Genomic DNA, 27,525 nt, shown 5'->3' on the forward strand with positions numbered 1-27,525 from the left:
TGAGGATTTGAACGTTTTCCTTTATTGTAATATTGATCCTAAATCTGCCTCTATTAACTTAATAGAATAGTTTATCAGGATTTGTGTTCAAATTGCAGACTTCTTCAAAGGTTCTGGAGGGTATGAAAATAACCACTAACACTTACCTATTTACAGAGAACTGGTCAGCTAGTCTGTTAAGTGATTATGGATAGATTTAGGATTAATGTAAGGAAAAAGTGAAGTAGAGGTATTTAAGTAGAATGAGCTGCCTTGGCAGCATCAGAGTCTAGATGGGACCATTTGCTGAGAATCTCTTAGAAGAGATTAATTCAGGCACAGGTGAAAAATGTGTTTAACTGTGGTCTCTTAAAGCTTCTCCAATTCAGAGTCTATGACTGAAGGGCTCAAGGAACTACTAATCTGTCAATGAGTCTAAAAGTGGTTAGCTTCTGCTGGCTCTCCCTCCAAAGCAGGTGAGAAACATAGGGAAGGGGTCTGGTTTCTGTTAAGAGGGGAACATGACAGCACTTTCTCTGCGTTTAAGAGACAAACATTTTCTCACTTGAAGATACACAGGTTAGCCAAACCACAATGCTGCTTCCATGACAAAGATGAACATCCTCATACAAAATATCATATAAAAACCCAAGTTTTTCTTTAATACATCCTCCACCCCTGTAACTCAGATGTCCAATTCCTTTTGGGCAGGGGTACAGGAAGGAGGGTCTGAGTCTGTCCTAGCACAAGATCCAGGAGGCTGGGGTTTTCATCAGCGTTTAAATCTATCCAGAGCAGAAGGTCGAGGCCCAGTAGATTGGGGGGGTTTTAGTTTCTTCTTCTTTTTCTGTTGTTGCCCCTGGTGTTTTTGCTCTTGGTGCTGCTGAAGGCTCTGCCTGACCTTCTCCTAAAAGGGAAGACAGCAGAGTATGGGAGAAAGGCCGGGAAGGAGGTCCCTGGGCTGGGGTAGTCTGGTGCATCCTGTGAGATGTCCACCCATCTTTGCTCATTCTTCACTCCCCCTCCATGGCCCCAGTTCCTCTTACCCTGTGTTCCTGGTCTTTAACTTTAGTCTTCCTCTTTACCACGTTTGCTGTTGAACTCCGTCCCTTCTTTTTCTGCTTTGGCTGGAAGGGGGCCTTAGCCTCAGGGTCGAACCCCTGGGGAAGAAGTGGTTGGCTTGTAAAACAATAGAATTTACTTCCTGGACATTCCCTGAGGGAACAGAGGTAATTTCTCCAGAAAGGCCTCTATATAAGGAACCAGCATTATTTTTACTCCTGGACAAGAGGTAAGCCTTGGTTTGGATGAGGCTCTGGATAGTTGAGGGATCATTCATTTCCTTTTTTTTGAAGGGGTAGGAGAAGGAAGGTGTCTGGGATTACAGACTTGCCTCCTGGCATCTCCTGCCCACTTTCAGATTCTGCCCTCTGAGCTCCTCACCTTTACAATTCATGTCTAGAGATGGAAAATGCCTTCCCCAAGGTCACACAGATATCTTAGGGCACAGAGCCAGGTTTTGTGCTAAAGTCTTCTGACTCCACATCCAGTGTATTTTATGCATATCAAACTGCTTCTCTAAGACGAGTCTGGGGTTGGTTATATTGGGAAGGAGGTGGGAGGGGATGGGAAGGGGGGTATACAGAATCTTCTCACCAGTCGTTCTATTCTTTCCTTCTTCTTCTGCTCCAAAGAGATAACATCAATTTCACCCAGATTCCGAGGATCCAGGTCAATCAGTTCTGCTGGGATCTGGAGGTGTCATAAGGAAAGAAAAGGGGAGAAAGATAGGATCATGGAGTGTCATGCAATGGGCACATGGGTAGGGAGGTGGGGTCAAGGTTATAAAGAGGGCCTAGTCTCACCCATGGGAAATAACCTGACCCTTATCATGTCCTCAGGACATGCACATACATCCCCCTCCCCCCTCCATTTCTATTTCCCACCTCCCATCCTGACACGTTCCTAAACCCACCTTATCTCACACAGAGAGGTATATCTGCACCCTCAGCCCCCCATCTTAAAAACACCCACCCACCCAGACATTTCTTCACCTTCTTCCAACAAAGCCCTCAGAAGAGCCCCAAAACAACTGTGCACTCACCTTCTCCATCAAAGCTTTCACTTCCCATTCCTGACGCTGCTTACGGCTCCTGTAGGGGTTACTCTCCAGTCCATCAAAATTGGGCTCCCCGGCCCCTAGGAGGAAGGGAAACACAATTTCAGGCACAGAAACTAAACCTGCAAACAGCCTCCCCTGTTTCCACTGCTTTCTCTCCTCCTGAGTCCCGTTACCCCTAGAGTGTGCCCTCCTATTCATTCTTCTCTACTGCCCTCCCTCCAAAGCCATCTGTGCTGACTTCTGGTCTCATAAATCACTGGGCACCAGCAGGATGCTGATGTTTATACTGTCCCTCTCATCCCGTTCTCCTAATCTCCTGTATCTTAAGCTAATTTGCAAACAGCTGAGTGGCAATGGGTAGAATTCTATACCTGGGGTTGGGAACACCTGAGTCCAAAGTCTGATTCACATAACTTGCTGGCTGTGTGATCCTAAGGAAGTCATTTAACCTGCCTTCCTCAGTTTTCTTATTTGTAGAAAGGGATAATAACATCACCTACCTCCCAAAGTTGCTATGAGGACAAAACAAGTTAATATTTGCAAAGAGCTTTGCAAACTTTAAAGCTCTACAGCAGTGCTACCTGTTACTAGTATTGGGGAATAACCCGGGAACCAGTGTGCTAGTGATGTCCACACTGTGCCCTCTGTCTTATCCACTCTTCTCACTTCCTATCCCTCCTCTTCACTGAGCAACAGCAAGCTGGTGATGCTCATGCTGTGGCCCTGCCCACCCCCCCAACCCCCATGCCCAGCTCACCAGGTACCAGGATGCTGGTGAAGCCTCTGCTGTGTCCTGCCCCCAGCACATCCTCAAAAGGGCAGAACTGAAGGCTATGGACATGGCCACGGAGACGATGGGTCAGATACGGCTGATCAAGGGAGGGGAAACTACCCTGCCCCTGTCCCCTCCATATGTTCACCACATCCCCCATGCCTCCAGCCAACAGCCCTCGCTGTGAGAATGCCAAGTGGCCAGCTCCTTGGGGCAGAGCCCGGGATGTCAAAGGCTGGTACTTGCCCCGAAGGTCAAAGATCTTCACCTGGTGGTCCAGACCAGATGTAGCCATGTACCTGGAAGAATCAATCAGTATTTACTGAGCATTCATTCATGTGTCCAGAACTGTGCAAGGCTGCAGGGAAGTCTAAGGCAGCTGTGGGCCAGCAGCATGTCACTAAGTGTATAATTCTAGAAATTCATCATAGGAAGAGACCACCATATGCTAAAGAAAAGGCTTGAGGGAGGAAGTGAGACTTGGGAGCACAGAACTTATACCTAAAAGTATCTTCAGGAATTATATAGAACCACTTTCTCATTTTACATATGAAAGAAACCACAGGATCAAAGGACAGGCTTCCCCTACTGCTGAGCATCTCTCTTGTCAGTGAGGATGTGACACCAGGCCTTCTAACTCTAAATCTAAGTTTCTCTCTATCATATGATTCTGCTGCTCAGATCTGAATCTTGAAAGAGAGGGAATACTTGAATAAAGAGACCAGGGAACGTTCTAGAGGCAGGGTGGCAGGATGGTCACGGAGTGAGAAAACTTGAATCTGACTCTTGGCTCCAAAACTTACTAGGTGTGTGACCCTGAACAGGTCACTTAGCTTTTCACGACATTCAATTATCTGGTATGCAAAATAGAATAATTGCATGATTTTCCTCAGGGAACCACTGGGAATAAAGTCCCTCAGTCAAACTAAAGTACTCTAGAACCATAAACTGTTATTAGTATTGAGAATAAGCAATGCATCAGGAGGTGAGAATTTATTAGAAACATGAAGCATTCAAGGGTTACTGAAAAATTCCAGGTGGGACTTAAGTAAGAATTTAAGTTTGATTAGTTACAATTACCCACTGTTCAATAAATCTAAAAACAGAAAATTACTCAGGAAAGAATTCCCTATTTGATAATAACTACTGAGAAGAGTAGTCTGGCAGAAAGTTTTCCTTTACTGTTGCAGCTTACAACAACCTTGAATGTTGGGAGCCAAAAAGGCCTGATTCAGGACTCAGATAAAGATCTCACTATGTTGCCTATAGAAGGCCCTTCCAGATGAGGCTTTGTTTAAGCTTGCTCCTTGGTTCTTTTGATATGGGTTACTCTTAAAAGGATATTGTTTGAGTTCTGAGACCAACAGGCTCAGCCCCAAGACTTTAGTTGTTCAAAACCAAAATATTTGAATTCTTAGGTGGTCAGTTCCTATGCAGATGTCCTTGATGATGCAGCTTTGGCTTCAGGCCTTGAAGCCAGCTCTGAAGAGCATCCTTTGTAAAGTGCCTGCATATGAAAGAAGTTAACTGGCTCTTCCTAAGACTTTCTGGCACCTAGAGAAGGTGCCATGCTCACTGCCTTACTGCCATGCTACTTCCAGGATAAGACAAAGATAAGGATAAGAATACTTGAGATCCCTTCCTTTGTCTCACTGCTCTATAAAAACCTTGTCCTAGGAAATGGAGTTCATCGCTCTCCCTTGAACTACCCACATGGCCTGGTCATTTCTTATTCATGTCTCCGAATCATGCTAAGTGCTAGACACTGAGCAGACCACGGCACCTGAAGATTGACTTTCACATCCAGCAAAGTGACAAAGATGACAAAAGAGGGAAATAGTCGATGTAAGGGAGATCATGGAAAGATGGGCACATTAATGCATTGTTAGAGGAGCTGTAAATAATATGAGCATTCTGGAAAACAACTTGGAATTATGCAAATAAAGTGACTAAAATGTCCAAACCTTTTGACCTAGAGACCTCACTATTAGGCATACATACCAAAATATTTTTGTGAGACTGAAGAAGTGCAAACAAAGTAGAAACCTATCACCTGGGGAACAGCTAAATGAATAGTGCAATGATTTAATAGCTTACTTCTATGCTGTAAGAAAATAAGAATATGATGAATGCAGAGAAGCACAGAAACAATTCCATGAACTGATAATGGTGAAGTAAGCAGAGCCAAGAAAAAAACACACGCAATGACTATAACAATGTGCTGGAAATGGAAACAACCACAAAACAACCAAAAGTGAATGTTGCAAAATTACAAAGAACAGATACCCTTCTTCTAGTAAAGTGGGGAGGGTCTGTACATACAAAAATATTTGTAATAGACCTTTTTTAATTTTTGGGGTGACAAAAAATTGGAAATGCCTATCAAATAGGGAACAACTAAACAAATTATGGTATCTATATGGTATATAAATATGATTGAATTCTATTCTACTCTAAGAAATGATGAAGAAGATTGTTTCAGAAAAAAACCTAGAAATATTTGTATAAACTGATGTAGAACAAGGCTAGAACAATTTACAAACTAACAACATCGTAAAGACAAACTACTCTGAAAGACTTCAGAATACTGATCAATCACACAATGGCCAACTATGACTCATGATAAAACATGCTATCCACCTCCAGATAGAGAGGTGACTGACTAAGAGTGAAGAATGACAAGTTCTTTTTCGGGGAGAGGGGAGCGGTGACAGGGGAGGTGAGGACATGGTTAACAAGGGAATTTGTTTTGATTCTGCAAAGTGCTAGTAAGTAATAGGTTTTTTTTCTTTTTCTCAATGTAGGGGAAAAGGAGAGGAGAGAGGGAGAGGGGAGAATTTGGACTTTTAAAAATAAAACTGAATCTTTAAACATTTACAAAGAACAAGCATAGCCCCAAGGTAGAGATATGAGAAGACACCTCCTCCAACTGCTTTGCAGAAGTTGAGTGGGGACTGGAACATTGCATATATTTCCACATTTTTAAGATGTGTTGACTGGTTTTAAAGTTTGAATAACTACAAGGTAGCCAAATATTAATCTAGGACCTTAAAAGTCACAGAATTTTAGAGTTGGAAGGTACTTTTGGGCCCACGCAGGGCCCAAAAGGAATCCCCACTATTACATACAAGCTAAGTGGTCATGCAGTCTTTGGTTAATGCCCTGGAATGAAGCCAAAGTCTATCCCTCCCATGCTAGCTTGTTTCACTTTTGAAGGACAGAATTTACTGTTAGGAAGCATTTCCTGGCATCAAGGTTAAATCTGCTATCTGTAACTTCTACCCAATTTTGGCTCCTAGCTCTGCAAAATTCAATACATGTAATCACTTTTCCACTTGACAACATGGTTTTCATGTTCCCGGGATTTTCCTATACTCCACCTCAGCTGGAGGTGAACAGAGATGGAGGAAGTCATAACAGCAAGCTGAATGGATCTGCTATTAATCTGCTACCTAATCTCAGCTAGCCCAGCACTGCAGCAATGCAGTTACTCTTCCTTAGCCAACCATCTCTCTCACCACTATGGTTGTCCCAAAATTTTTATTTCTCCTAAAGCCTCCCAGGCCATGTCTGTCCTCTTCCTCCCCTCTAGCAGAGCTTTCACGTAATACTGTTCTCAGAAAACAGACGCCATTAACCATGATGTCCTCTCTTCTGTTAAAACCTCTACCTCCCATTCTCTGTGACCCTTTCCACCAAGGCTATCACATCTACCTGTACTTGACCTCATCCTCTCTTGTCTTCTCCATCAGCGTGCCCCCATATCATCCCCACTCTAACCTCCAATTGATCCTTGCAGCTTACAAATAGGCCCCAATATCCCCATCATTAAAAAAACCTTCACTAGGCCCTGCCAATCTAAAAGCTTCCTCTAGTATCCTGCCTTTCTCTCTCTCTCTCTTTTTTTTTTTAACAGAAGAGCCAGTACTAGGATGCACTTAAGGAGGTAAGATGCATATAAAGATTTCTTTAAAAATTACTTTGATAAGCATGTATCAATCCCTACTTCCCATTGTACCCTTCCCCCAAACAAACACTAAAAGCCAAAAAACCTCCTAACAAATATGTATAATCCAGCAAAATAAATCCCCATGTTAGGATGTGGTTTCCTTTTTTTAAATGCCTAGTGTCCAGAGATGGAGTGTCTTGCTCATGGAACAGTCAGGAGTCCAGTGTCACTGAATTAAAGATTAAGTGTCAGAATAACATGTAAGAAGGCTGGAAAGGTATGAGAGGACTAGGTTCTAAAAGAATATGAAAGCCAAACAGCATTTTGTATTTGATCCTGGAGGTACTAGGGAGCAACTGGAGTTTATTGAGTGGGGAGGTGACATGATTAGACCTACACTTTAAGAAAATCACTTTGGGGTGGCTAGGTGGCACCAGCCCTGGAGTCAGGAGGACCTGAGGTCAAATCGGGCCTCAAACACTTAACACTTACTAGCTGTATGACCTTGGGCAAGTCACTTAACCCCAATTGCCCTGCCCTCCCCCCTTCAAAAAAAAAGCCAAAAAAAAAATCACTTTAGTGGATGAATGGAGGATGTATTGGAGTGAAGACACACTTGAGACAGGGAAAGTCAAACGCCCAAAAAAAAGAAAGACAAAGAAAAAATATTTGTATTAAAGTATCTCTGATAAAAACCTGATATACAAAATAGCAACACAACTAACAAAAATATACCACCAAAAGCCATTCTCTAATATAATGTAATGGTTAAGGGGTCAAACAGTCCTTAAAAGGATTCTAAACTATGAACAAATATATTTTAAAATGTCCCAAACCATTAGTAATAAGAGAAATGCAATCAAAATCATGAGATTCTACCTCACTGCCTGAAAATTCACAAAGACTATAAAAGAAGGGGGCTAGTCAGCGTTAGTGTGGCTGTGGAAAGGCAGGCACATGAAAACACTATTGTTGGAGCTGTGAACTGGTGTAACTGTTCTGGAAAGCACTTTGAAGTTATGCAAAGAAAGAAACCACGGCTCCTGGACCCAGAGATTCCATTACTAGTTACGAATATATATATATTTCAAGGTCAACAATAAAGAGACTACTGAAATATGTATAGCAGTGCTTTTTGGAGTAACAAACAACCGAAAACTAAGTAAACTCCCAATGATTGGGAAATGGTTAAAAAAGTAAGGTATATCCCTAAATTTAGATTATATATTTAGTGCTATACCAATCAATCTACCAAAAAATTACTCTGTAGAGTGTAGCAGCAAGCCCCCTAGCATACCCAGGATGGCTGCCAACACAGGTTCTTAGATCTGCTTTTCTAAAGGAAAGCAACTCAAAATGGGTTAACAATCTTTGCTTTAATCAAACATATGTTATTTACCTAGTTCAGGGGAAAAAGGTCAGCACCCTGAACTTCAGAGAATACAAACGAGTTACAAGCAGAAATTACAAGCAGACGGAGAAACAGATTAGCAGACAGGCTTCCAACTGTCTGACTGTTACATCCATACCTCATCAGTTACCAGAGAGGGAAGCACCAACATCTGGGTTTTCAAAGCCGGGGGCCTCTCAAAGGCTGCCCAGAGTTTTATCTGGTCAAATCACATAACTCTTCTCAAAGTGAGCCCCAAAGCAAAACCTTACATCAGGGTATATATAGCTTTCTCCTGGCTCAGAGAATGTCACAACCCTCTTGACCCACTGCCCAATCATGAAGCAACAAGGTGTGGGCATTTCTGAAAAACAAGCCTCCTGCCACAGGCTCCAGGTGACCACATTCAGCCTATTAGGGGCAGAGTATATTTTTTTTTTTTAAGCAATCAGGGTTAAGTAACTTGCTCAAGGTTACACGGCCAGTTATTTCTGGGTGTGGTGCTGAGTGTCTGAGCCCGGGATTCGATCTCCAAGTCGTCCCAACACTGGAGCCGGTACTCTTACTCGCTGAGCCACCTGGCTGCCCCTGGCAGAGTATATTTTCAAATGAAAGAAGGTTCTCAGAGTCACTTAAGCCTATCAAATGGCCTAGGGACAGGGAAGATCTTAGATTTCCATAACATAGAGCTAAAAAAAATAGTAGCAAAATTCATTTGGGAGAACAAAAGATCCAGAATATCAAGGCAATTAATGAAAAGAAATGCTAGGGAAGGTGGCCTAGCCACATTAGATTCTAACCTGTATTATAAAGCAGCAGTCATCAAAACTACTTGGTACTGGATAAGGAATAGAGTAGTGGATCAATGGAATAGACTGGGTACACACGACTCAGCAGCCAATGACTATAGTAATCTACTATTTGATAAACCCAAAGACCCCAGTTTTGGGGATAAAAATGCACTATTTGACAAAAACTGCTAGGAAAACTGGAACATAGTATGACAGAAATTGGGCATAGACCAATATCTAACACCGTACACCAAAATCAAGTCTAAATGGGTGCAAATTTAGGTATAAAGGCTGATACTGTAAGCAATCTAGGAGAGCAAGGAATAGTTTACAGGTCAGATCTGTGGAGAGGGGAAGATTTTATGACAAAACAAAAGTTGGAGAGCATTATTTATGCAAAATGAATAAATTCTCATTCCATTAAATTGAAAAGTTTCTGTACAAATAAAGCTAATGTAACCAAGATTAAGAGGGAAGTGGAAAACTGGGAAAGAATCTTTACAACCAATGTCTCTAATAAAGGCCTCATTTCTAAAATATACAAAGAATTGAGTCAAATCTGTAAGAATACAAGACACTCCCCAACTGATAAATAGTCAAAGGATATGAACAGGCAGTTTTCAGAGGAAGAAATTAAAGATATTTGTAAGCTTATGAAAAAATGCTCTAAATCTCTATTGATTAGAGAAATGCAAATCAAAACAACTCTGAGGTACCACATCTCACCAGTCAGATTGGCTAAGATGACAAAACAGGAAAATGATAAATGCTGAAGAGGATATGGAAAAATTGGAACATTAATGCATTGTTGGTGGAGTTGTGAACTGATCCATTCTGGAGAGCAATCTGGAACTACACTCAAATGGCTATAAATAAGTGCATACCCTTTAACCCAGCAATACCACTTCTAGGGTTATATCCCAAAGAGATCAGAGAAGTGGGGGGAGGACCTGTATGTAAAAAAATATTTATAGCAGCTCTTTTTGTGGTGGCAAAGAATTGGAAATCAAAGGGATGCCCATCAATTGGGGAATGGCTGAACAAGTTGTGGTGTATGAATGTAATGGAATACTACTGTGCCATAAGAAACGAGGAACAGACAGACTTCATAATAACCTGGAGAGACTTATACAAACTGATGCTGAGTGAGAAGAGAAGAACCAGGAGAAATCTGTACACAATCACAGACACAACGTATGTGTGATGACTAACTTCAATAGACTGGGCTCCTCTCAGCAATGTAAGGTTATAAGACAACTCCAAAATACTCATGATGGAAAGAGATACTCACATCCAGAGAAAGAGATGTGGAATCTGAATTCAGATTGAAACAAACTATTTGCTCTGTTTTTTTTTCTTCTTGTTTTGTTTCCTCTTTCCCACTGATCATTCCATTGGTTATAATCCTTCTTTACAACCTGACTAATGATTAATGTGAAGATATTTGTAGATCCTATATTTGAGTGCATGGCACCGGGTGGGGGTGGCGGGGAATGCGGGGGGAGAAGAGGGAAAGGGAGAAAATTAGAAACTCAAGGGACTGTGGAACTGCATGTTATAAACTAATACTAAATAAACAAATTAATAAAAAAAAAAAGAAAGGTACATCAATGTAATGGAGTAATATACACAATGATTGCAACTTAAACGAGAAAAACAACAAAACAACTGAAAAGTGAAATCAATTACTTCTTCACCTCTTCAGAGGGAGAGGACTATATTGTCAGGCATTTTGGGGGGGGGGGCTGTTTTTTTTTTCTCCTTCACTTTTTGTTTTAAGAGAATGTCCTCCACAAGAAGAAAGAGAAAGAATACAATAGGAAATGTAGATAATGAAAAAGTATCAACTTGAAAAAAAATTTTTTAAGGACAATGAAAACATTTTTAAGTAGATCAATCAATCAATAAACATTTATTAAGCACATATTACAGGCCTTCACAACTTTCAGCCTCCCTAAGGATTTTGGGCTGCCCTTGAAAATTGTAAAGGAAAACATCCTTTGTATATAGAGGTAATTCTCTGGCATGCCACAGGCCCTAAGTTGTGCACACCTGACCTACTATATTCCAGGTAGTGTGTTAAGCCTAAGAGTTGAGAAAAAACCAGAAGGATCAGGACTGGGCTTTTAGGTACACAATTATAAGATGGAAGAAGGCAATTATCATAATGGAAAGACAATTATCTTTCCTCATGACTATCACATATAACCATAATAGTGCCCTTCAAGAAGTACAAAAAAAAATCAACTAAGAATAATTCACCTTTAAAGTAACAGATAACCAATCTTTCCCCTTTATCCTTAGCCCAATTTAGCCTCAAGCCCAAGTCTCAGATACCCGAGTCTTAACATTAAGCAACTCACGTGCCAGAGGAATCCACTGCCACGGCCCGGACTCCACCACGATGACAAAGAATCTTAACCAGCGGCTCTTTCATGGCTGGACACCAGAGGGACACAGTGCCTGGGGGGGCAGGAAGTCAGGAGTCAGAGGCAACAGAAGCCAGGACTTCACAGGGGATAGATCTAAAGGGGTCAGATAATGGCACAGGAAGGGTGATGATGCCTGTAGTCGGAAGTTAAAGTGGTCATGGGAAGCAAAAAGGAAATGTTAGGGGCCACAAAGTGTGATCTAGGAGAAAAGCAACAGGGTGTAGTAAAAAGACCACTGGATATAGGTTAAGGGATATGGGTTTTGAATCCTGATTCTGCTGCTTACTGCCTATGTGACCTCCAGAAAAATCACTTAACCTCTCGTTCTCAAATTGCTCATCTGTAAAACAAGGAGGTTGAACTAGATGATTTCTAAGGTGTTTTTCCAGCTTTGAACATTAGGTCTATGGAATGACCAGGGAAAAAAGCCAGGGAGGTCAGAGGGTCACAGGACATAAAGTAGTAAAGGGTCAGGAAGTAACATTTACTTACCATTGCTGTGGCCAAGATGAATGACTGCATTGTGGGGATTCTGGGTCATAACATCCAGACGCCCAGCCCGGGCTGCCAGGGATGCTACAATCTTACCGACAGACACATCCAGGTAGGTAAGGAACCCTGTTTCTGACTGGAAGGTGGAGAAAACGAGACAGAGGGTTACAACCACGGCCTCTTTCCATCCATATCACCCTAACACTGATCCACACCCTTTACCAGACCCTCTGCCAAACATCTCATGCTTCACAGATGGAGAGGTCATTTCCCAAGGTCAATCAATTTCTCCTGGTTCCTGAGCATGACCAACACTCACAGCTGTGGCCAACAGGAAATGGAAGGGCAGGAACTCAAGTCGAGTGACACGGTCACACCTTCGGACACAGTGAAGCTCAATCCCTTGATTGTCATAGACGTGAAGCCAGCGTTTCTGAGCAACTGCAAACAACGTCTCAGAGTGCAGGAACCTGGAATCAGGAATCAGAGATCACACCACAAAATGGCCTCAAGATGGGCCAGGCACCCAACCTCCCTCAGATCCTTGTAAGGTCACTGAACCTCACCCACTCAATGATGGCCCCAGATCCCACTGACCGTATGTCCCTCACAGCTTCCATGACATTGATTTCACACATTAATTTCTTCGTTATCCAGTCAAATGTGGCCACATGACCTCTCCGGCCACCCAGGGCAAGATGTCTAATGGAAGAGAAACAGATGTCCCTGTGTTAGGAACTCTCAGTCCCCAGAGCTTATAATACTGTCTGATCCCCTACCCCTCAGGAGGAATTCATGCATTAAGGGAATTACTGATACCTTGAATCTTTTTCCCCCACCCAGAAATAGATAGAAGGCAGCATAGTATGACAGACAAAAAGACCTCCCTACCCTTGGATGAGAAAATCAATCAATCAATCAATCAATATTTGTTAAGCACCTACTATGTGCCAGGCATTGTTCTGGAAAATGACAAACTGGAGAAAGTCCCTCACCTTCCAGTCCGTGAGTAATTGATCCTGTAGGGTCCAAACTGGTACAAGTTCAAGTCAAAATGCTACATCAGGAAGGGAAGGGAAAAGGAATAAATATGTATATAATGCCTACCATGTGCCAAGCACAGTGCTAAGTACAGAGACACTCAGGAGGCCAGTCAAGCCTGGAAATCTTCCCACCCAACTCCAATCACGAAGCTCATCACAATACAGCTGTCTCCTCCACTTCACCCTTGCTGGTCTTCAACCTCACCTTAGCTGCACTTGCAATGTCCACAGCCTCTACGATTTCAGACTGGCATATTGTAGCTGTGTCTTCCCCATCCTCTCCCTCCAGGAATCTGTGATAGATGGGGGCTCATTGAAAAGTTCACTAGGACAGGGTTGAACAGAACTGAGGACACTGGGTGTGAGAAGGGGATGGAGGGGGCAGCAGAGGACCATAACAACACAGGTTAGATCCCAAGGGCTGTGGTTACTAACTTCTGAAAGTGGAAAGAGAAGCTGCTAAGCAAGGATGGCTCGCTTACCCAGGCTCCTCAGACAGCAACAGCTCTGCCCTGGCTGCCCGAACACTTGTTTCCTCCTCTTCATCGGCAGCTGCCTTGAGCTTGTGCTCAGTTGCCAACTTAAGGGGATGCTTCTGAGAGAATGATGAATCAAAGGTCGCAGGTTACAGATCAGAGACTGAGAATCCTAACTCTCCCTTCTCAACAACTGGCCACTGAGATGAAGGTGAATGGTGAATCAACAATGAGAAATGGGAAAATCAAGGGTCCCAGGTTAGTGGTAAGAGACTTCAGGTCTTCTTTCTCAGTCACTGTGATGGACATTAAGTCCCTCAACTGCTCCTCCCCAATCTGCCTTCTTACCTTCACCAATTTAGAACTGCCTCTTCGGAACTTATTTACAGCATTCTCTGAAACTGGAGCAGGCCCTGGGAATGGATCCTGAGCCTATAGGTGATAAGATGAAGTTTTGCATAGAGATGGTCTACCTTTGTCTTCCTTCAAGCTTTTACTAATTACAATGCCTCACATTTACAAAGTACTTTGGAACCCAATGGCTATTTAGGCATAAATTTAGACTAATTAGGCATCCTAATGGTCCCACCACTTCATTTTTTCTTCCAAATTCCTTCCTATTCCTTCTCTCCAGCCCCTTTTTGTTTACTCACATTTTGCCCAGTGGCCTTAATTCTCCAAAGGGATCCTGCTCTTCCCCCTCTATCCACAAAATCCACATCAAAGTATCTCAGAAAGTGATGGGGGCAAGAGAAGAACACCAGCTGAGGGCTGGTGAGATTGTCCCAGTTTCACCCACTGACCCAAGCACCAAGGTTCCCTTCTTCTCAACCTGGATCTTACCCCAGATAAGGTCTGACTTGGTCTCAGCTCGTGTTTATGATTTGGCCTCAGATCCTTCTTTAACCTCTGATGCTTCTGGTTCTGCTTTGACTTGAATGCCTGTATCTGCTTTGCCCTCTTAGATACCTTGGCACCCCTGGGTTGGGGATGGTCTTCCCCCTTCCTCTTGATCCCCCTGGTTGGGGCAGGGGCAGTGAAGGGGTTGGATGGGAGGAGACTGGCTCCATCAGTTTCCCCTTCCCAGTATCGTCGAGGCTTCTGAAAAATGAGGTGAGGATGAGCAGGAAACAGCAAGATCCATGCCCAACCTGGCCAGACCAGACTCTCTCTCACCCCACACCCAAACCAAGAACATGATTCCTGGGCAATGAAGACTTAAAAGTGCTAAAACTTTGGATAAATTGCAAAACCTGTCTTATTTTATTTACTTGTCATGCAAATTTGTTGTATATTGTATGCTTCACTAACAAAAAATGTGAACTACTGATATCTATACAGATTTAGAAAGAAAAACAAATGCCACTGAGAAACTATACAAAAAAATGAATTCTAGTTATTTGCAATTAGCCTATCTTACCCTTATAATGCAAGCAATAGAAACTTTAATTCCATTTGCAACAACATAAATTTGTGATTATGGATTCTAAACACTTGTAACTCCAAACAAAAAAACAAAAGCAATCCGGTTGTCCAATATGACATGCCTCTTGTCTTGTGAAAGACAAGCCAATAATTTAACGTTCAATTCAAGCTCAGCAGTAACAGCCTTCACATTGACATCTTTAAAAAACAAAATTTCACTTCAACTTTGCTTATATTTTAAATGTATTATTAGTACCTATTTTGCTAATAAAGAAGCACATTTAATATTACTAGATCTTCAATTTGATTTTTAATATTTTGCCAGCTGTTGTGAATTTTACTTTGTGCCTTTAAAAATATTTTCCTAAGAAGGGGCCTATAGACTTCAGCAGACTGCCAAAGAAGTCCAAGACACAAATAAAATTAAGAATTCCTGATATAGACTAAACATTAATGATGCCACTCAGAAAGAGGAAATAGGATGGCCCACCCGGCTCGGGTCCTCCCGATTGCCCCGCCGGGATAGAGGGCAGAGGTACGCCATACCTGTTTCTTGCCCTGGGCCTTGACCCGGGCCCCGCTACCCGGCTTCGGAGCCGCTTCCATGCGCCCCGGCACCCAAGCTCCTCCAAAACCCACGTGCAAAGTCCACTTCACAGTCCCACCACCGGCCAAAAGAAGACACCGGAGGTCTTCGTTGGGGTGGGCGGGGCCCGAAGACTAGCCACCAATCCAAGACAGCTGTCTTCCGGAAGCGACGTAGAGTGAAGTTGTATCCACAGGGGACATGTCAGACACCGGCGCGGGGATCGCAATATGTCAGTAGAAGATGAGAAATCACCTTGAAGGATGAAACTGGCGAGCCAGAGAGGGCTTCAAGAATCAACAACAGCATTGCCTTGTATTTTCTTGAGGCTGATGTTGCGCCGCAGAATCCGTTCGAGGGACCGGTCTTTCCGGCGGCTCGGCTTTGTATACTGATGCCAAGGACTACATTTCCCGGCGTGCCGTGTACCTAGCTTGACCTTCTTCCGTTCGTCACTTGCCATGTGCCTCTTGTTTTCCCAGCATCCCCTGTCTACCTCCGGGTTCGGGAGCTGTGCTAGGAGGTGCAGGAACGCTGTGTTCCTCTGGGACTTTCTTCGGGTCCACAGGGTTAGGGGCGCTTGTAGGGGTGGAGGTGGGCCGGAGGAGGCACGGGTCTCTATAGAAGGTAGTGGCAGGCTGCCGGTTGTGGAGTGACGCTCTCCCACGCCTACTCCCGGTGATTTCCAGGCCCTTCTCCACGCCATGGCGGAGGTGATTCAGAAAAAGCTTCAGGGGGAATTGGAGAAGTACCAACAGCTCCAAAAGGGTGAGTGAGGAGGGGATCGGAGCTGCCTTGGCAGCCATCTACCCAGACTCGGTGCTTCTCTATTAGCCATTCAGGGAATCCTCCAAAGTAACCCCCAGAACAAGCCCCTGCACGCCACCCAGCCAGTGTCCAAAGCCCCTCCTGCAGGGGGTTAAAAAAAATAGCGAATAGACCACCGGCCCTGGAGTCAGGAGGACCCGAGTTCAGATTCGGCCTCAGATACTTAACATTTACTGTCCGTGTGACCTTGTGCAAATCACTTAACCCCAATTGCCCTGCCTTTCCCCTGCAAAAAAATAGATAAAAGGCTTTTGGATTCAAATGCTGGCTCTTGTTTCTGACTTAGTTGGGCACGTCATTTCCCCTGTCCAGGCCTTGTTTTCCTCATCTGTAGGTTGGAGATTGTCATTTCTGCTCACCATTCCCGGGACCATGGTAGTATAGGGGAGGAAAGTGAGTGCCTTGTGTCTAAATTTTGATCTATTGTTTAAAACAGCTTCATCACTAGTGCCTGTGACTTACTTCATCTATGCCTGACTCTACCCATGATACAACTTTTCTTTGATTTATTTGGACTAGAGGTGTTACAAGTTATCTAATTTTCTTTCCTTCTTTCTTTTCCCATTTCTTCCCATCCCAAGACTTGAGTAAATCTATGTCTAGTCGACAGAAGCTGGAGGCACAGCTGACAGAAAATAACATAGTGAAAGAGGTGAGAGACAGGGTTTGGAGGTGTCCAGGAGCCATGAGGCACTTCCAGACATTTTGTGTCTCCATCTCTTTCTCTCCATCCCCAGGAGTTAGCATTATTGGATGGATCCAATGTGGTGTTTAAGCTTCTGGGTCCGGTTTTGGTCAAACAGGAACTGGGGGAGGCTCGAGCCACTGTGGGCAAGAGACTGGACTATATCACAGCAGAGATGTAAGTATTATTCTTCATGTCCCACACTCTCATCCCTCCCCACTATCACATTTGACTCTTATTTTATGTCAATATATTATTCATTTCATTTCATTTTCATACATACTTGTCTCCCTATTAATTCTGTCTGTCCCCAATAATGAGTCATATTAACCCCTCATTACCTTACTAATCAACTGCTGTACAGTTTTCTTAAGCCCCCAATAAACTTGTAAAGAAGCTAGCATGATTATCTTTTTGTGTTTTTCCCATTTCTCTTTAGTAAACGATATGAATCTCAGCTCCGAGACCTGGAGAAACAATCTGAAAAACAACGTGAGGCCCTGGCTCAGTTGCAGCAGGAGTTCCAGCGGGCTCAGGCTGCCAAGGCAGGGTCTATGGGAAAGGCTTGACCTCCCCACTTGGGGAGAGAATAGAGTAGGGAAAGACTGTGGGTTACCTGCACTGTGGCAAATAAAATGTGAAAATACCTGACTAACCCTATCTTGTTTTCTAACTACCCCATTATATTTCTTTCATCTTTTCCCCTGCCTCTCTTCCTTCCCCCTCCCCAATCCTTGTACCACTTTAGTTCCTTCCATTCAACTAATCCTAAATCTGGTTAGAAAGCTCAAGTTGAAAACTTTCACCCATACCCTCAACTTTCCATTCCATTACTCTAATCAGTATAATCACACATTAACACATACATTCATATAGAATTTTGAAGCTCCTATATGGGAGGGAAAAAGGCATTTATATCATAACCTGAAGATGAGAGGCAGATACATTTTTTGACCACAAACATAAGGTCTTAGGTTATATGACTGTCAACAGTCACTGTGATGAAGCTGTAATTGTATTCCGTGTTGTTAACCCCAAAATTTTAGTGACATACCTATCCTTACTACACAGGATTTTTGTAAGAATCAAATTTTGGAATATACCTCACATGTCAGGGTGAGTGAGGAGGGTCTCAGGGCTGCCCTGGCAGACATCTAGTCCGTTTTAACAGTCCTGGAGATGTTAAATGAGTTTTCACCGGCCCTCTGATTCTAACTCTAGCATTTTCTGCTACCTACCCTTGAACTCAAAGGTCATGTATATACGCAAGATCACTTTAAGAGAAATCTACAGGTGTGTACACTAATAAGGGTGCATGTGCACTATTATAATAGTTCAGATGTCCTTAGCTCCTCAGTGAGCTGCTATGCTCTGTGATGTGGAAATTTGAATTTTCTTGAAACTGTTTTAGTTTATATTACTTTTTAGTATTACAAGTTCCATTAGTTGTATACTCTCTCCTTAGTTTGTCCTTAAATCTTCCTTTTTCATATTTGCAGCTAGGAGAATTATTTGGTACTCCGTATGAGTTTTGGGTGTGTGATAGACATCCAAGTTGACTGACTTTAAGTAAGGACAACACACTTGGGGCCTGAGCTGGGGGATGGGACATTGACTATAGAAGAGCTTTTCAAATGATGGCATTTGTAGAGATGGTGGGCTAAACATGAGTTCTTGGGGAAATTAGAACATTATTCCTAAACCCTCCCACTTGAAACCCTTCTGTGAAAATGGCAGCTGGCATGAACCTGGGCTTGGGCCTTTGAGCATCTGAGGTAGAGAGATTGTAGAAGTCAGAATGCTTTGGGGTCATGTAGTGTGTTTATTGTTTTAGTGTTGTCACAGCACAGGAGTCCCTGGCTGGGGGATGGAAGGGTCATAGAGAGAAAGGGGGCCCCTGTAAGACCTTCCTTCTTTCTCTCCCCTCCCTCTACCCATTCCTGGCACTCAGAGCCTCTAGGCCATGCCCCTCTCAAGCCTTTCCCTGGCCCTTTGTATTCTGGCTGTGACAAGTAGAAAAGAGTTGGGCGTGACATTTTGGCACAAATTACAAGACTCACGAGGTAGGAGCCATTAGAAATGTAGCCTGTCCCTGTCTCCTGCCAAAATAACCATGGGAATCCACAGTGGCTGTTCAACATAGCTGCACAATAATCACCTAGGGCTGCTCCTTTCTGATCAACCATGACTGGCTACCATATAAGATGATTGTCCCAATCTAACATGGCCACCACCATTGAAGAAGTATAATATCTAATGACATAGTCACCGTGGCTTCTGTAAAACAACATGGTTTCCTCAGAACAGTGCCCGAGCAATTTTTCTTCCTGTGGCCTTGATCCTGGGGAAGGAGCCTCCTCCCTCACTGGGAGGATTTGCAGGGGTAGCAGGTCCACTGGAGATCCCTGGAGGCACTGAAGAGGGTCGACGATGCCTCAACAGAAAATCACGAGAGGCACCATCCATGGCATAGAAGACGTTAGCTGATAGTGGAATGGTCAGCTCTGGAATGGTCATCAGAAGACAGAATCAAAATACAAAAGCAGAATAAAATATACCAAATCACCAAGGTTCCCAAGGACTCAGCCCTTCTCTTCACAAGACTCCTTGTCTTTTAATCCTCCCTTTGTGACATCTGACCTCGATCACCTGGCAGTAACTGCACCAACTCGTACTCTGCGGCTATTGCTGGATCCCGGTTATTTTTTTTCAGGACACAAGTGATAACACTTGGAGACTTGTCCTGGCTTGTCACCTGAGGGTAATCAAAGAACCAGACTAGTTGGACACTAGTGCCTGAATCTAACATACCCAAGACACTAATGTGTAGAAGAAAATCCAACATGTTGACCATGATCCAAAATAGGCCAGTGATCCCCAGTGGACTGCCCACAGTGCATCCCATTGATACAAGGAATGCTCTGATTCCCAACACTCCCCCAACCTTTCAGAGTTCTAATCGTTCAATAATAGCCACCAAATGTCTCAGGTAGCTGCTGATATTCAACATGGCCAACACAATAAAAGATTACACCTAATGTAAAAATCGCTGCAAAAATCTAAGACAGCAGACAGAATCAACCAGGGTCACCTCATTCCATATTTCTCTTCAACCCTCTATTAGTGTCCAGGTTCCCCTCACCAGTATGCTCTTGTAGACACTGCCATCCTCCCCAAGCTCCATCTGCACACGGATGATTCGACAGTCAGAGGCCCCTGGTCCACTTCCCCGCCCATTCCCAGACCCTGTCCCAAAGGAAGTGCCCTCCCCTGCTCCACTACTAAGAGGAGAGCCACAGGAGGCAGAGCGGCGATGACCTCGGGGGGGCCTGGGAGAGTGGGCTGTTGGGGAGAGGAAACCAGGATCAGCAGGAGTGTGGGAGGAAGGAGCCCCATCCAAGGCAGAGTCCAGAGAGGAAACAGATGGCCATTTCATGTGCTGGGGACAGATAAGACATAATAAAGTCAACGGAAGAAGAGTGGGGAAGACACACCGAGGGAAAAATGGTACTGAGGTCTAGGACCAGGGCCTCACCTGGGCGAGTCGACTGAGCAAGGGGGCAGGAGAGGCACTTGTTCCATCCTCCCTCAGAGCAGGCTGATCCCAGGAGACAAGGGGAGTGGGACCACCAACAGATCCCAGTACACTGTGGGAAAGTGCTAGATAGGTGAGAGGGGAAAACTGAGAACCCCCCTATCAACCCTTTCTAGAGGTTACTCTTGTGATTCCACATTCCCCCAACCTCCATCCTCTCCACCCTCCTCTCACTCTGTCCAATGAGAGATGACCAGGGTCGGCCGAAGTGTTCGGGGAGCAGGGGGATCACTGACTCCAGGTGGCTCCACTTCACAAGACACACGGTGACTGGTGGAGGTTCAAAGGTCAAGGGTCAGAGCCTGTTACCCCAAATATCTCCCAATGTTAAATATCCCAGTCTACGGCTCTCTTCTCCCTTTCCCCAAGCCTCCATTAACCAAGTCAGTCACCTCTGAGCTTCTGTCAGGGGCTGGAGCCCCTGAAGCCATTGCTGGACATCAGGGTCAGAGTGGAGGTCATAACCTCGACATTCATCCTGAAGACGTCTAAGCTCAGATAGGACAGAGAATTCCTGTAGGAGGTACCCCAAGAATGAGGGACCCTTGAGACTGAGGTAGCCCAAGGCCAGCATCCTCCTCATTCCTTCCCTAAGGAGCCTAGGCATCCAGCTCCCTCTCCCCTCCCCCCCATTACCTTCCTCCTCTTGTCAAAGTTGATGTAACCATTCTGGTGGGGAAAAAAGGGGGGAAGTTGGAAGAATGAAAACTTTGACCTAGTTTCCTAAAACTTAATTCCTGCCCCACCTCCAACCACACATAAAAATGAAAAGCCACACAGACCATTTTGTTATCAAAGGTGTGCTACCCTCCCCCCAACTCTAGCCATACACTGACCTCCAGCTCATCCCTGGAGGCTGCATCCAGCATCACGAGATCTTTCAAGAAGGTGCCAAGGTATGGGACCACACCCTGAAGGCAGGAGGTAGGAACCATAGTTTAGCTACCTCCCCACTCATCTGGGTTGCCTTCTTGGAACAGAACATTTGCCCCACCATCACTTTGTTCTTTAATAATCATCATCATAATGAGTTCATATTTCTAGTGCTTTACAGTTTGTGAAACATATTCCTCACAATCCTAAGGTAGATAGCATCATTAGGGATAGGGGCAGGGACCGGATTTGTGATTTCAGTGGCATAGGGAATTCCCTCCTAAATGAGGAAAGGCCCTCTACAAGTTCAGGCTGGCATCTTCTCTACAACTGAAAGTTGCCTTGAATGGTGAGGGTAAGTGACTTGCCCAATGTGTGTCAGGAGCTGGAATTGACCCCAAGCTTTCCTGGCTCCAAGGCCAGCTTTCTTTCCACTGTTATATTGCCTCTTAGTGTTATTATATATCCATTTTACAGATAAAGAGGATGGGTGTTGGAATTCAAACCCAGGTCTGTGTGACTCCCAGTTCAGTGTCCTTTCTATACATTGAACTTGGTTTCTCCATCTGTCTCCATTTGGGTACCCTTTCCTATCAACCAACTTGACCTTTTTATTGTCTCAGGCACTCACCCCACCTTGAGGAGGCACATTTCTTACAGGCTTCTTGGTACTTGGCTCCAGTGGGGGAGTCACCTTCACCTCCTGGAGAAAACAAAATACATTGGGAGGAATGAGGGATGGGATTTGGGGAGTGGCATTTAAGGGATCAGAAGGGAACAGTAAAGGAAAGGGAGGGTAAAGAGGTTACCTGCAGTAATAGCTCCCGGCTCTGGGAATAATTATCTTCCTCTGAGAAAATGTGACAGAGGCTGGAGAAGAGGCGGAAACTGTCCCTGGTTAGGAGAAGGGGAGAGCCCCTGAGAATGTTTTATCTTCAATCCTCCATATCCTCAGGATCCAGCCCTTAAAATCACCTCCTCTTCCTCAGAGAAGTGTACCCAACTTTCTCTCATGAATCCAGATGGGGAATCTGCCCCTGCATACATTCCCCACAAATACCTGGTTATCTCTCCCCAGGCCAACCGGAGCCTATGGACAGGACTGGACTGAAGGGCAGACACAACAGCATAAACAGATGAGAAATTCCGGAGAAGACGGCACTCCTGGTTAAGGGTGGGAAGTTAATTGATTGTTTTATCTTGTGTCTAGAATACAGAATTCTTCAGGCCAGGAAACTTTCTCAGCAACACCTTGGGGCCTTTGATCTCCTCTTGCTCTATGCTCACTCTTTGGCTTCGAACAGCATTCCCTACAGTCCCTCTCACCTCTGCCACTCGGATCCATTTCTCCAGAAGCCTTGCCCTCTGAGGGGGTCGGAGGGGCCGGATGGTCACCTCCTCAAGTCCCTCTCCAGATGCTGTGGCCCCCAAGACAGAGCTGACCACAGCTCCAGCCACCTTGTTGAATTGAGTAACTGTTGCTCTGACAGAAGGGCAGAGGTGGGAGTGACCAGGTCGATCCCTGTGGCCCCATATTGCCCCCAGACACTGAGAAGGGACCAAAGAGAGGAACAGCTCCTGGTGGGGCAGAGATTGAGAGGTCAAAGGTTAAGGTTGAGAGACAGTCAAAGAGAAGGGAACATGGAGAGGTAGGGGTCAATGTTCCAGTAATCTTGGGTTTGGAGACCTGACAGGGCAATGAATCAGTTGCCATGTAATTTATACGGATGTAGACAGGGTTCAGTAGGAAAAATAAAAGACAGGGAAAAAGGGGCTGTTATGGGAGGAAAAATCAGAAGCAAGGGAAGGATCAGGAGTAAAGGACAATTTACTGAGGGGTCATTCAGGGGAGGATGGGAGAGGTCGGAGGTCAGGGTCTCACCGCATCCAGCAGGGTCAGCTGCTCGGCCAAGTGGTCAGCGAGGAACACCAGGACATCCGTGGGGTCAGCAGGGGGATCGCCAGGGGGGGCCAGGGGTTTAGGAGGGTCAGGGGCTGGGAGGGCCACCCGGGAGCGGAGGTCTTGGATGAGATCAACGATGTCCCCCCCAACAACCTCCCCTGCTGCATCCCCTGTCCGTAGCAGGAAGCTCTCAAGACGGTCAAGCTGACCCCTGACCTCAGAGTCAAAATCCTCAGGGTGAGAGGTCAGCCAGGTTGACAGAACAGAGATAGCTAACCTAGGGGGGAGGGGATCAGCCTGGTGTAAGAAATCAAGCTGGGGTCAAGCCATAGCTAGGGTGGAGTGGGATCAGGAGGTCAAAGGTTCAGGGGTCACTCACCCTCTTGTCCTCTCCAAATCAGCACTTCGACTGGACTCTAGAGCCTCCAGTCTGGAAAGCAGAAAGAGAAGTCCATCTGTCCATCCTACCTAAACACCCTGTGGCCTCTGACTTCTCTGGCCAGGTGACTCCTCAGACACTCCAATCCCCCATCCCCCCTGACCTGTCAGCCAACAATCCAAGTACAGTCTGTGTGGAGGTGAATGCCCTGTGGGTGGCCAAAAAGGCTGGCATGAAAGTCACGTCAGACCCCGACGTCCGGGCATCCAGCAGATGTCTGACCAGAGCAGATAGAGTCCCAGCCCGAAGTCGACGGGTAGATCGAGGAGGAGGCATGGGAGCCTGCAGAAGAGGAGAAGGGGTCACTGACTCTTCACTTACTCCACTCCCCCTCTCCCAAACTCAGAACTCACAAATCCAAACAATTGTTAAATGCAAGAGCTAGCAAATAGTCTATGAGGAACTCTAGGATATCTGTGGGATCAGCAGAAGAGTCACCAGGTTCCTTGGGAGGGTTAGATACCGGGGGTATAAAGAAAAATGGAAGCTTAAAGGGAGAGTGTCTTGCTCAAAATAAGAGAATACCAGTAGCATAGCAGAGACTAAAATCCAGGTCTTTTGACCCTGATTTCACTGCTATTTTCAGGAAGTTAGATTGTAGGAAAGTATGGAGGTTAAGGCATAGGAGAAGTCAGACAAGAGGATCTCACCAAGGGATCAAGAGGCCGATATTGACGACTTGTGACAGTGAAGGTAGCATCATCTTCATCTTCATCCCAGACAGACACCGGGGCCTGGAAAGGGAAGGGGTGGGGGTGGTGGAGAGGTCAACACCAGCTCATCTCTCCTCTGTAGACCTTCCCCCTTCCCCGCCCCCACCCCCACCCCCGTTTCACTCTCAAAGTTTGCTCCATCACCTGAGGAGGGGGGCAGTACCAGCGGGTTCGGGGAGTGGGAATGGTTGTGGACCCTGCATCCCCTGCCTTGGGAATGAAGCAGCCCCCCCCAAGCCGCCTCAGTGCACGGCGAAGAGGGGGGGGCTGCAGTGAAGGGGGACGCTGGGTACACAAGCCCAGATCCTGGGGGACCCTGCCTCCTAGAGCAGAACCCCAAAACAATGGCAAGACAGAGGCAAAGAAACAGAAAGCAATGGAGACACAGAGACTTGGGGATTTTGGGGGAAAGAAACTGAAACTTGAGTTACATAGTTTCACTTCTATTACTCTCCCCCACCCCTCAATCAAGGTAGTGTCTGAGTCTGGGGAATGACCCTGTCCCCTCCCTGCTCCTTAGCCTTATCCCCCAGTGAGTTTCCCCCATATCCTCCGTCTCTCCCTCCTCTCAAGCCCCAAGGACCCCTTCCCAAGGCAGCAGCTCCGATCTTAAGACGGAAAGGAGAAGGGGAAGTGGGGTTAGTTGGGAGCTGGAGTGGGGGAGGAGAAGACTCAAGGGTCACGTGGCCCTAGTCCCTCCCCCCCCCCTCCCATCAATCCCGAAAAACCAGTCCAGCAAGTCTCATCACTCCAACCCAGCCCAGGGACCCTGGAGTGCAGGCCCTGAGGCCCTACACACAGCTCCTAGCCAACACCTTCAATCCCCAGAGAAACTCTGGCATCTGTCACTCCACCACCCAGACACAAAGCACCTCCACCTCCACCACCAGGCCTCTGCTCTGCCCCTCCCAGTAGAGGAAGCTCCCTGGCCTTTCCCCTAGGCTTTCCCCCATGGCTTAGGGGAGGGGTCACGAATCTGAGGGCTTCCTCCCCAATCCCAGAGCAAGAGGATCAGGTTACTGTGGAAACAAACCCCTCCTTCCCAAACAACAACAAGCGAGACAGACACCATACCCGCTGGGCAAAGGGACAGAGACAGGGAGGGAGCAGATGCAGGAGCAAGGGGGAGAGGGGCAGGAGAGAAAGTGACAGGGGGACAGGTAGGCAGGCAGGCAGGTGGGCAAGCAGACAGACACGCTGGCTGACAGACAGACAGACAGACCGACAGGGACCTGGAGCCTAGAGATGGAGACACAGAGACAGAACCAGAGGCAGACGTAGGAGACAGAAAGAAGAGACCTACAAGGACACTATCTTGAGCACATCGCCCTCCAGCTACCCCCAAGTCTCACCTCTTCCTCTTCCTCCTCCTCCTCTTCCTCCCCGCCCACCCCTAGGCCCCCGCCCCCTTCGGGGTCCCGGCTCCTAAAGCCGCTCAGCACGACTCCCCCAGGAGAGGCCCCTCCCGAGTCCAGCAGCAGCCGCAGGGGCCTGGGGAGCATGGCTGAGATCGGGGCTTAGGGAGTCAACGGGGTCGAGCCATGGGGCCGCCTGGGGAGAGACAAGGAAGGAGGGGCGTCAAGGTGGGGGAAGCTGGGGGAGGACCACTTGGGAGGGGCTGGGAAGGTAGGACAAGAGGTCAGAGCCAGGCGCTAAGTGGACAAGTTCATTAGATGCAGGGATCCGGGGGATGCAAACAGTGCAGGCGGACACTATGTCGGAGTGGGGGACCAGAGCGGAAGGCTTGGGTGGGTGCGGGCTGGAAGAGACTTGTGTAGGGGGTGGTATGTGGGGAATCTGGCGGAAGAAGGGCGGAGAGAGTTTGGGGGCCGACCCAGAGGAGGGGACTGCGTCTGGGCGGAGAGGGGGGCTCTGGGGCTCTGACCTGGCTCCGGGCGGAGCAGGGGCGGCGCGGGCCTTGGGGCAGCTGTTCCAGTCGGTCTCCGGCCGGGGCCCCGAGTCTCCTCCCTGTCTTTTCCTCCCCCTCCCCCCTTCCTTTCCGCTCCTCCCCCCTCCCTCCTCCTTGCAGGCGTCCGCCCGCTCAGAGGGCAGGAGTCAAATAGGGAAGGAAGTAAAGGACAGGGAGTCGAGAGGGGGAGGTGTGGGCTGAGAGCCCGGACACTGGGTGTATGATGGGCGGGGGGTGACACTGCATCAGATGGCCAGGCATCCAAGAACCTTCCCCCCCAGCTCCGAAGTTTTTTTGGGGAATCCGGCCCCCAAGTTCTGGTTTTTACACCCCACTCCCACCCCGTCCAGTTAGGGAAAATGACAAGTGTCCTTGCAGCCCCTCCGAGCCAGGAGCGTTATGGACTGGGACTGTCTCCAGTTAATCCGCGCCACCTCTTTTCCTCTTTTCTAATAGGAAATGGGGCGGAGATGTAATCCAGTGCGGGTTTTCCACGAGCCCCACGGGGTTTGGAGTGGGGAACGTTCGGTAAACTACCACATCCTGTTCCGGATCCCTAAACTACGGGATTTATGCTCTCCTGGGCCAAGTCTCCTTTGGAGGAGCTGGGCGAACCCGTTTCCCCGAGTATTTCCACTCTGTGCCTGTTTTTCAAACATGCATAGTGAAGGATGCAGGTATCTGATGTTAGTGGGTACCTGCCAGGGGAGTGGCTGCGGCAGGACCGGGACAAGAGCTGGGAAGATCGGGCTTGGTCCTGGCGCTGGCATATGGGGTCCCTTTCTCTTCATCACAGTCTGGGACCAGAATCCTTTTCCAGTCTTCTGTCAGCCGGAAACCCCCGCTCACTTGAGGCGAGGGGCAGTTCGAGCGTTGGGGACCCTGCATCCCCTGCTTTAGGAATGAAGCGACCCCCTCCCCGAAGCCGCCTCGGAGCTCAACAAAGAAAGGAGTGGGGAACCATGGTACACAGGTCCGGATCCTGGGGACCGGTCCTTTCCAGAGCTGAACCCCAAAACAATGGTGACACAAAGGGGAGAGCCCTCCTGGGCTAACAGAGAGCAGAGTTATCAGCTAGTAGAAGATAGGTCTTCTACTACAGGTCCTCTCCTACCACAGCAGC

At 46.4% G+C, this 27,525-nt stretch overlaps 3 protein-coding genes across 8 annotated transcripts; 1 reads left to right on the forward strand and 2 right to left on the reverse strand.

The window, feature by feature from the left end:
• Positions 1 to 615: 615 nt before the first annotated feature.
• Positions 616 to 15,893, reverse strand: WDR46 (WD repeat domain 46). Its single transcript, XM_069073459.1, has 15 exons — positions 15,418 to 15,893; positions 14,290 to 14,547; positions 13,795 to 13,878; positions 13,453 to 13,565; positions 13,176 to 13,263; positions 12,923 to 12,984; positions 12,525 to 12,629; positions 12,247 to 12,397; positions 11,928 to 12,063; positions 11,367 to 11,466; positions 2,859 to 3,172; positions 2,084 to 2,178; positions 1,636 to 1,731; positions 1,026 to 1,139; positions 616 to 886 (listed from the first exon to the last, which is right to left on the reverse strand). Exons 1-15 carry the CDS (start codon positions 15,475 to 15,477, stop codon positions 752 to 754), a joined length of 1,911 nt encoding a protein of 636 aa, XP_068929560.1. The 5' UTR covers positions 15,478 to 15,893; the 3' UTR covers positions 616 to 751.
• Positions 15,894 to 15,901: 8 nt separating this feature from the next.
• Positions 15,902 to 17,621, forward strand: PFDN6 (prefoldin subunit 6). Its single transcript, XM_069073467.1, has 4 exons — positions 15,902 to 16,225; positions 16,867 to 16,937; positions 17,023 to 17,147; positions 17,410 to 17,621. The coding sequence occupies exons 1-4, from the start codon at positions 16,162 to 16,164 to the stop codon at positions 17,537 to 17,539; spliced, it is 390 nt and encodes a 129-aa protein (XP_068929568.1). The 5' UTR covers positions 15,902 to 16,161; the 3' UTR covers positions 17,540 to 17,621.
• Positions 17,622 to 18,772: 1,151 nt separating this feature from the next.
• Positions 18,773 to 26,052, reverse strand: RGL2 (ral guanine nucleotide dissociation stimulator like 2). Of its 6 annotated transcripts, none has more exons than XM_069073453.1 (17): positions 25,846 to 26,052; positions 24,431 to 24,514; positions 23,884 to 24,062; positions 23,721 to 23,771; positions 23,321 to 23,618; positions 22,765 to 23,016; positions 22,499 to 22,602; positions 22,248 to 22,332; positions 22,070 to 22,141; positions 21,402 to 21,476; positions 21,202 to 21,234; positions 20,958 to 21,079; positions 20,740 to 20,835; positions 20,506 to 20,617; positions 20,113 to 20,409; positions 19,611 to 19,725; positions 18,773 to 19,474 (listed from the first exon to the last, which is right to left on the reverse strand). In XM_069073453.1, the coding sequence occupies exons 1-17, from the start codon at positions 25,993 to 25,995 to the stop codon at positions 19,269 to 19,271; spliced, it is 2,331 nt and encodes a 776-aa protein (XP_068929554.1). In that variant the 5' UTR covers positions 25,996 to 26,052; the 3' UTR covers positions 18,773 to 19,268. The 6 variants fall into 6 exon arrangements, with proteins under 6 accessions (XP_068929554.1, XP_068929555.1, XP_068929556.1 ...); XM_069073454.1 differs by having other exon boundaries at positions 19,620 to 19,725; positions 25,846 to 25,995; XM_069073455.1 differs by lacking the exon at positions 25,846 to 26,052 and adding an exon at positions 25,309 to 25,773.
• Positions 26,053 to 27,525: the final 1,473 nt, after the last annotated feature.

The sequence above is a fragment of the Petaurus breviceps genome, unplaced genomic scaffold (genome assembly GCF_028583685.1).
Source record: "Petaurus breviceps papuanus isolate PSGF00001 unplaced genomic scaffold, PetGlider_PUasm1.0 90865, whole genome shotgun sequence".
Taxonomy (NCBI): Eukaryota; Metazoa; Chordata; class Mammalia; order Diprotodontia; family Petauridae; genus Petaurus; species Petaurus breviceps.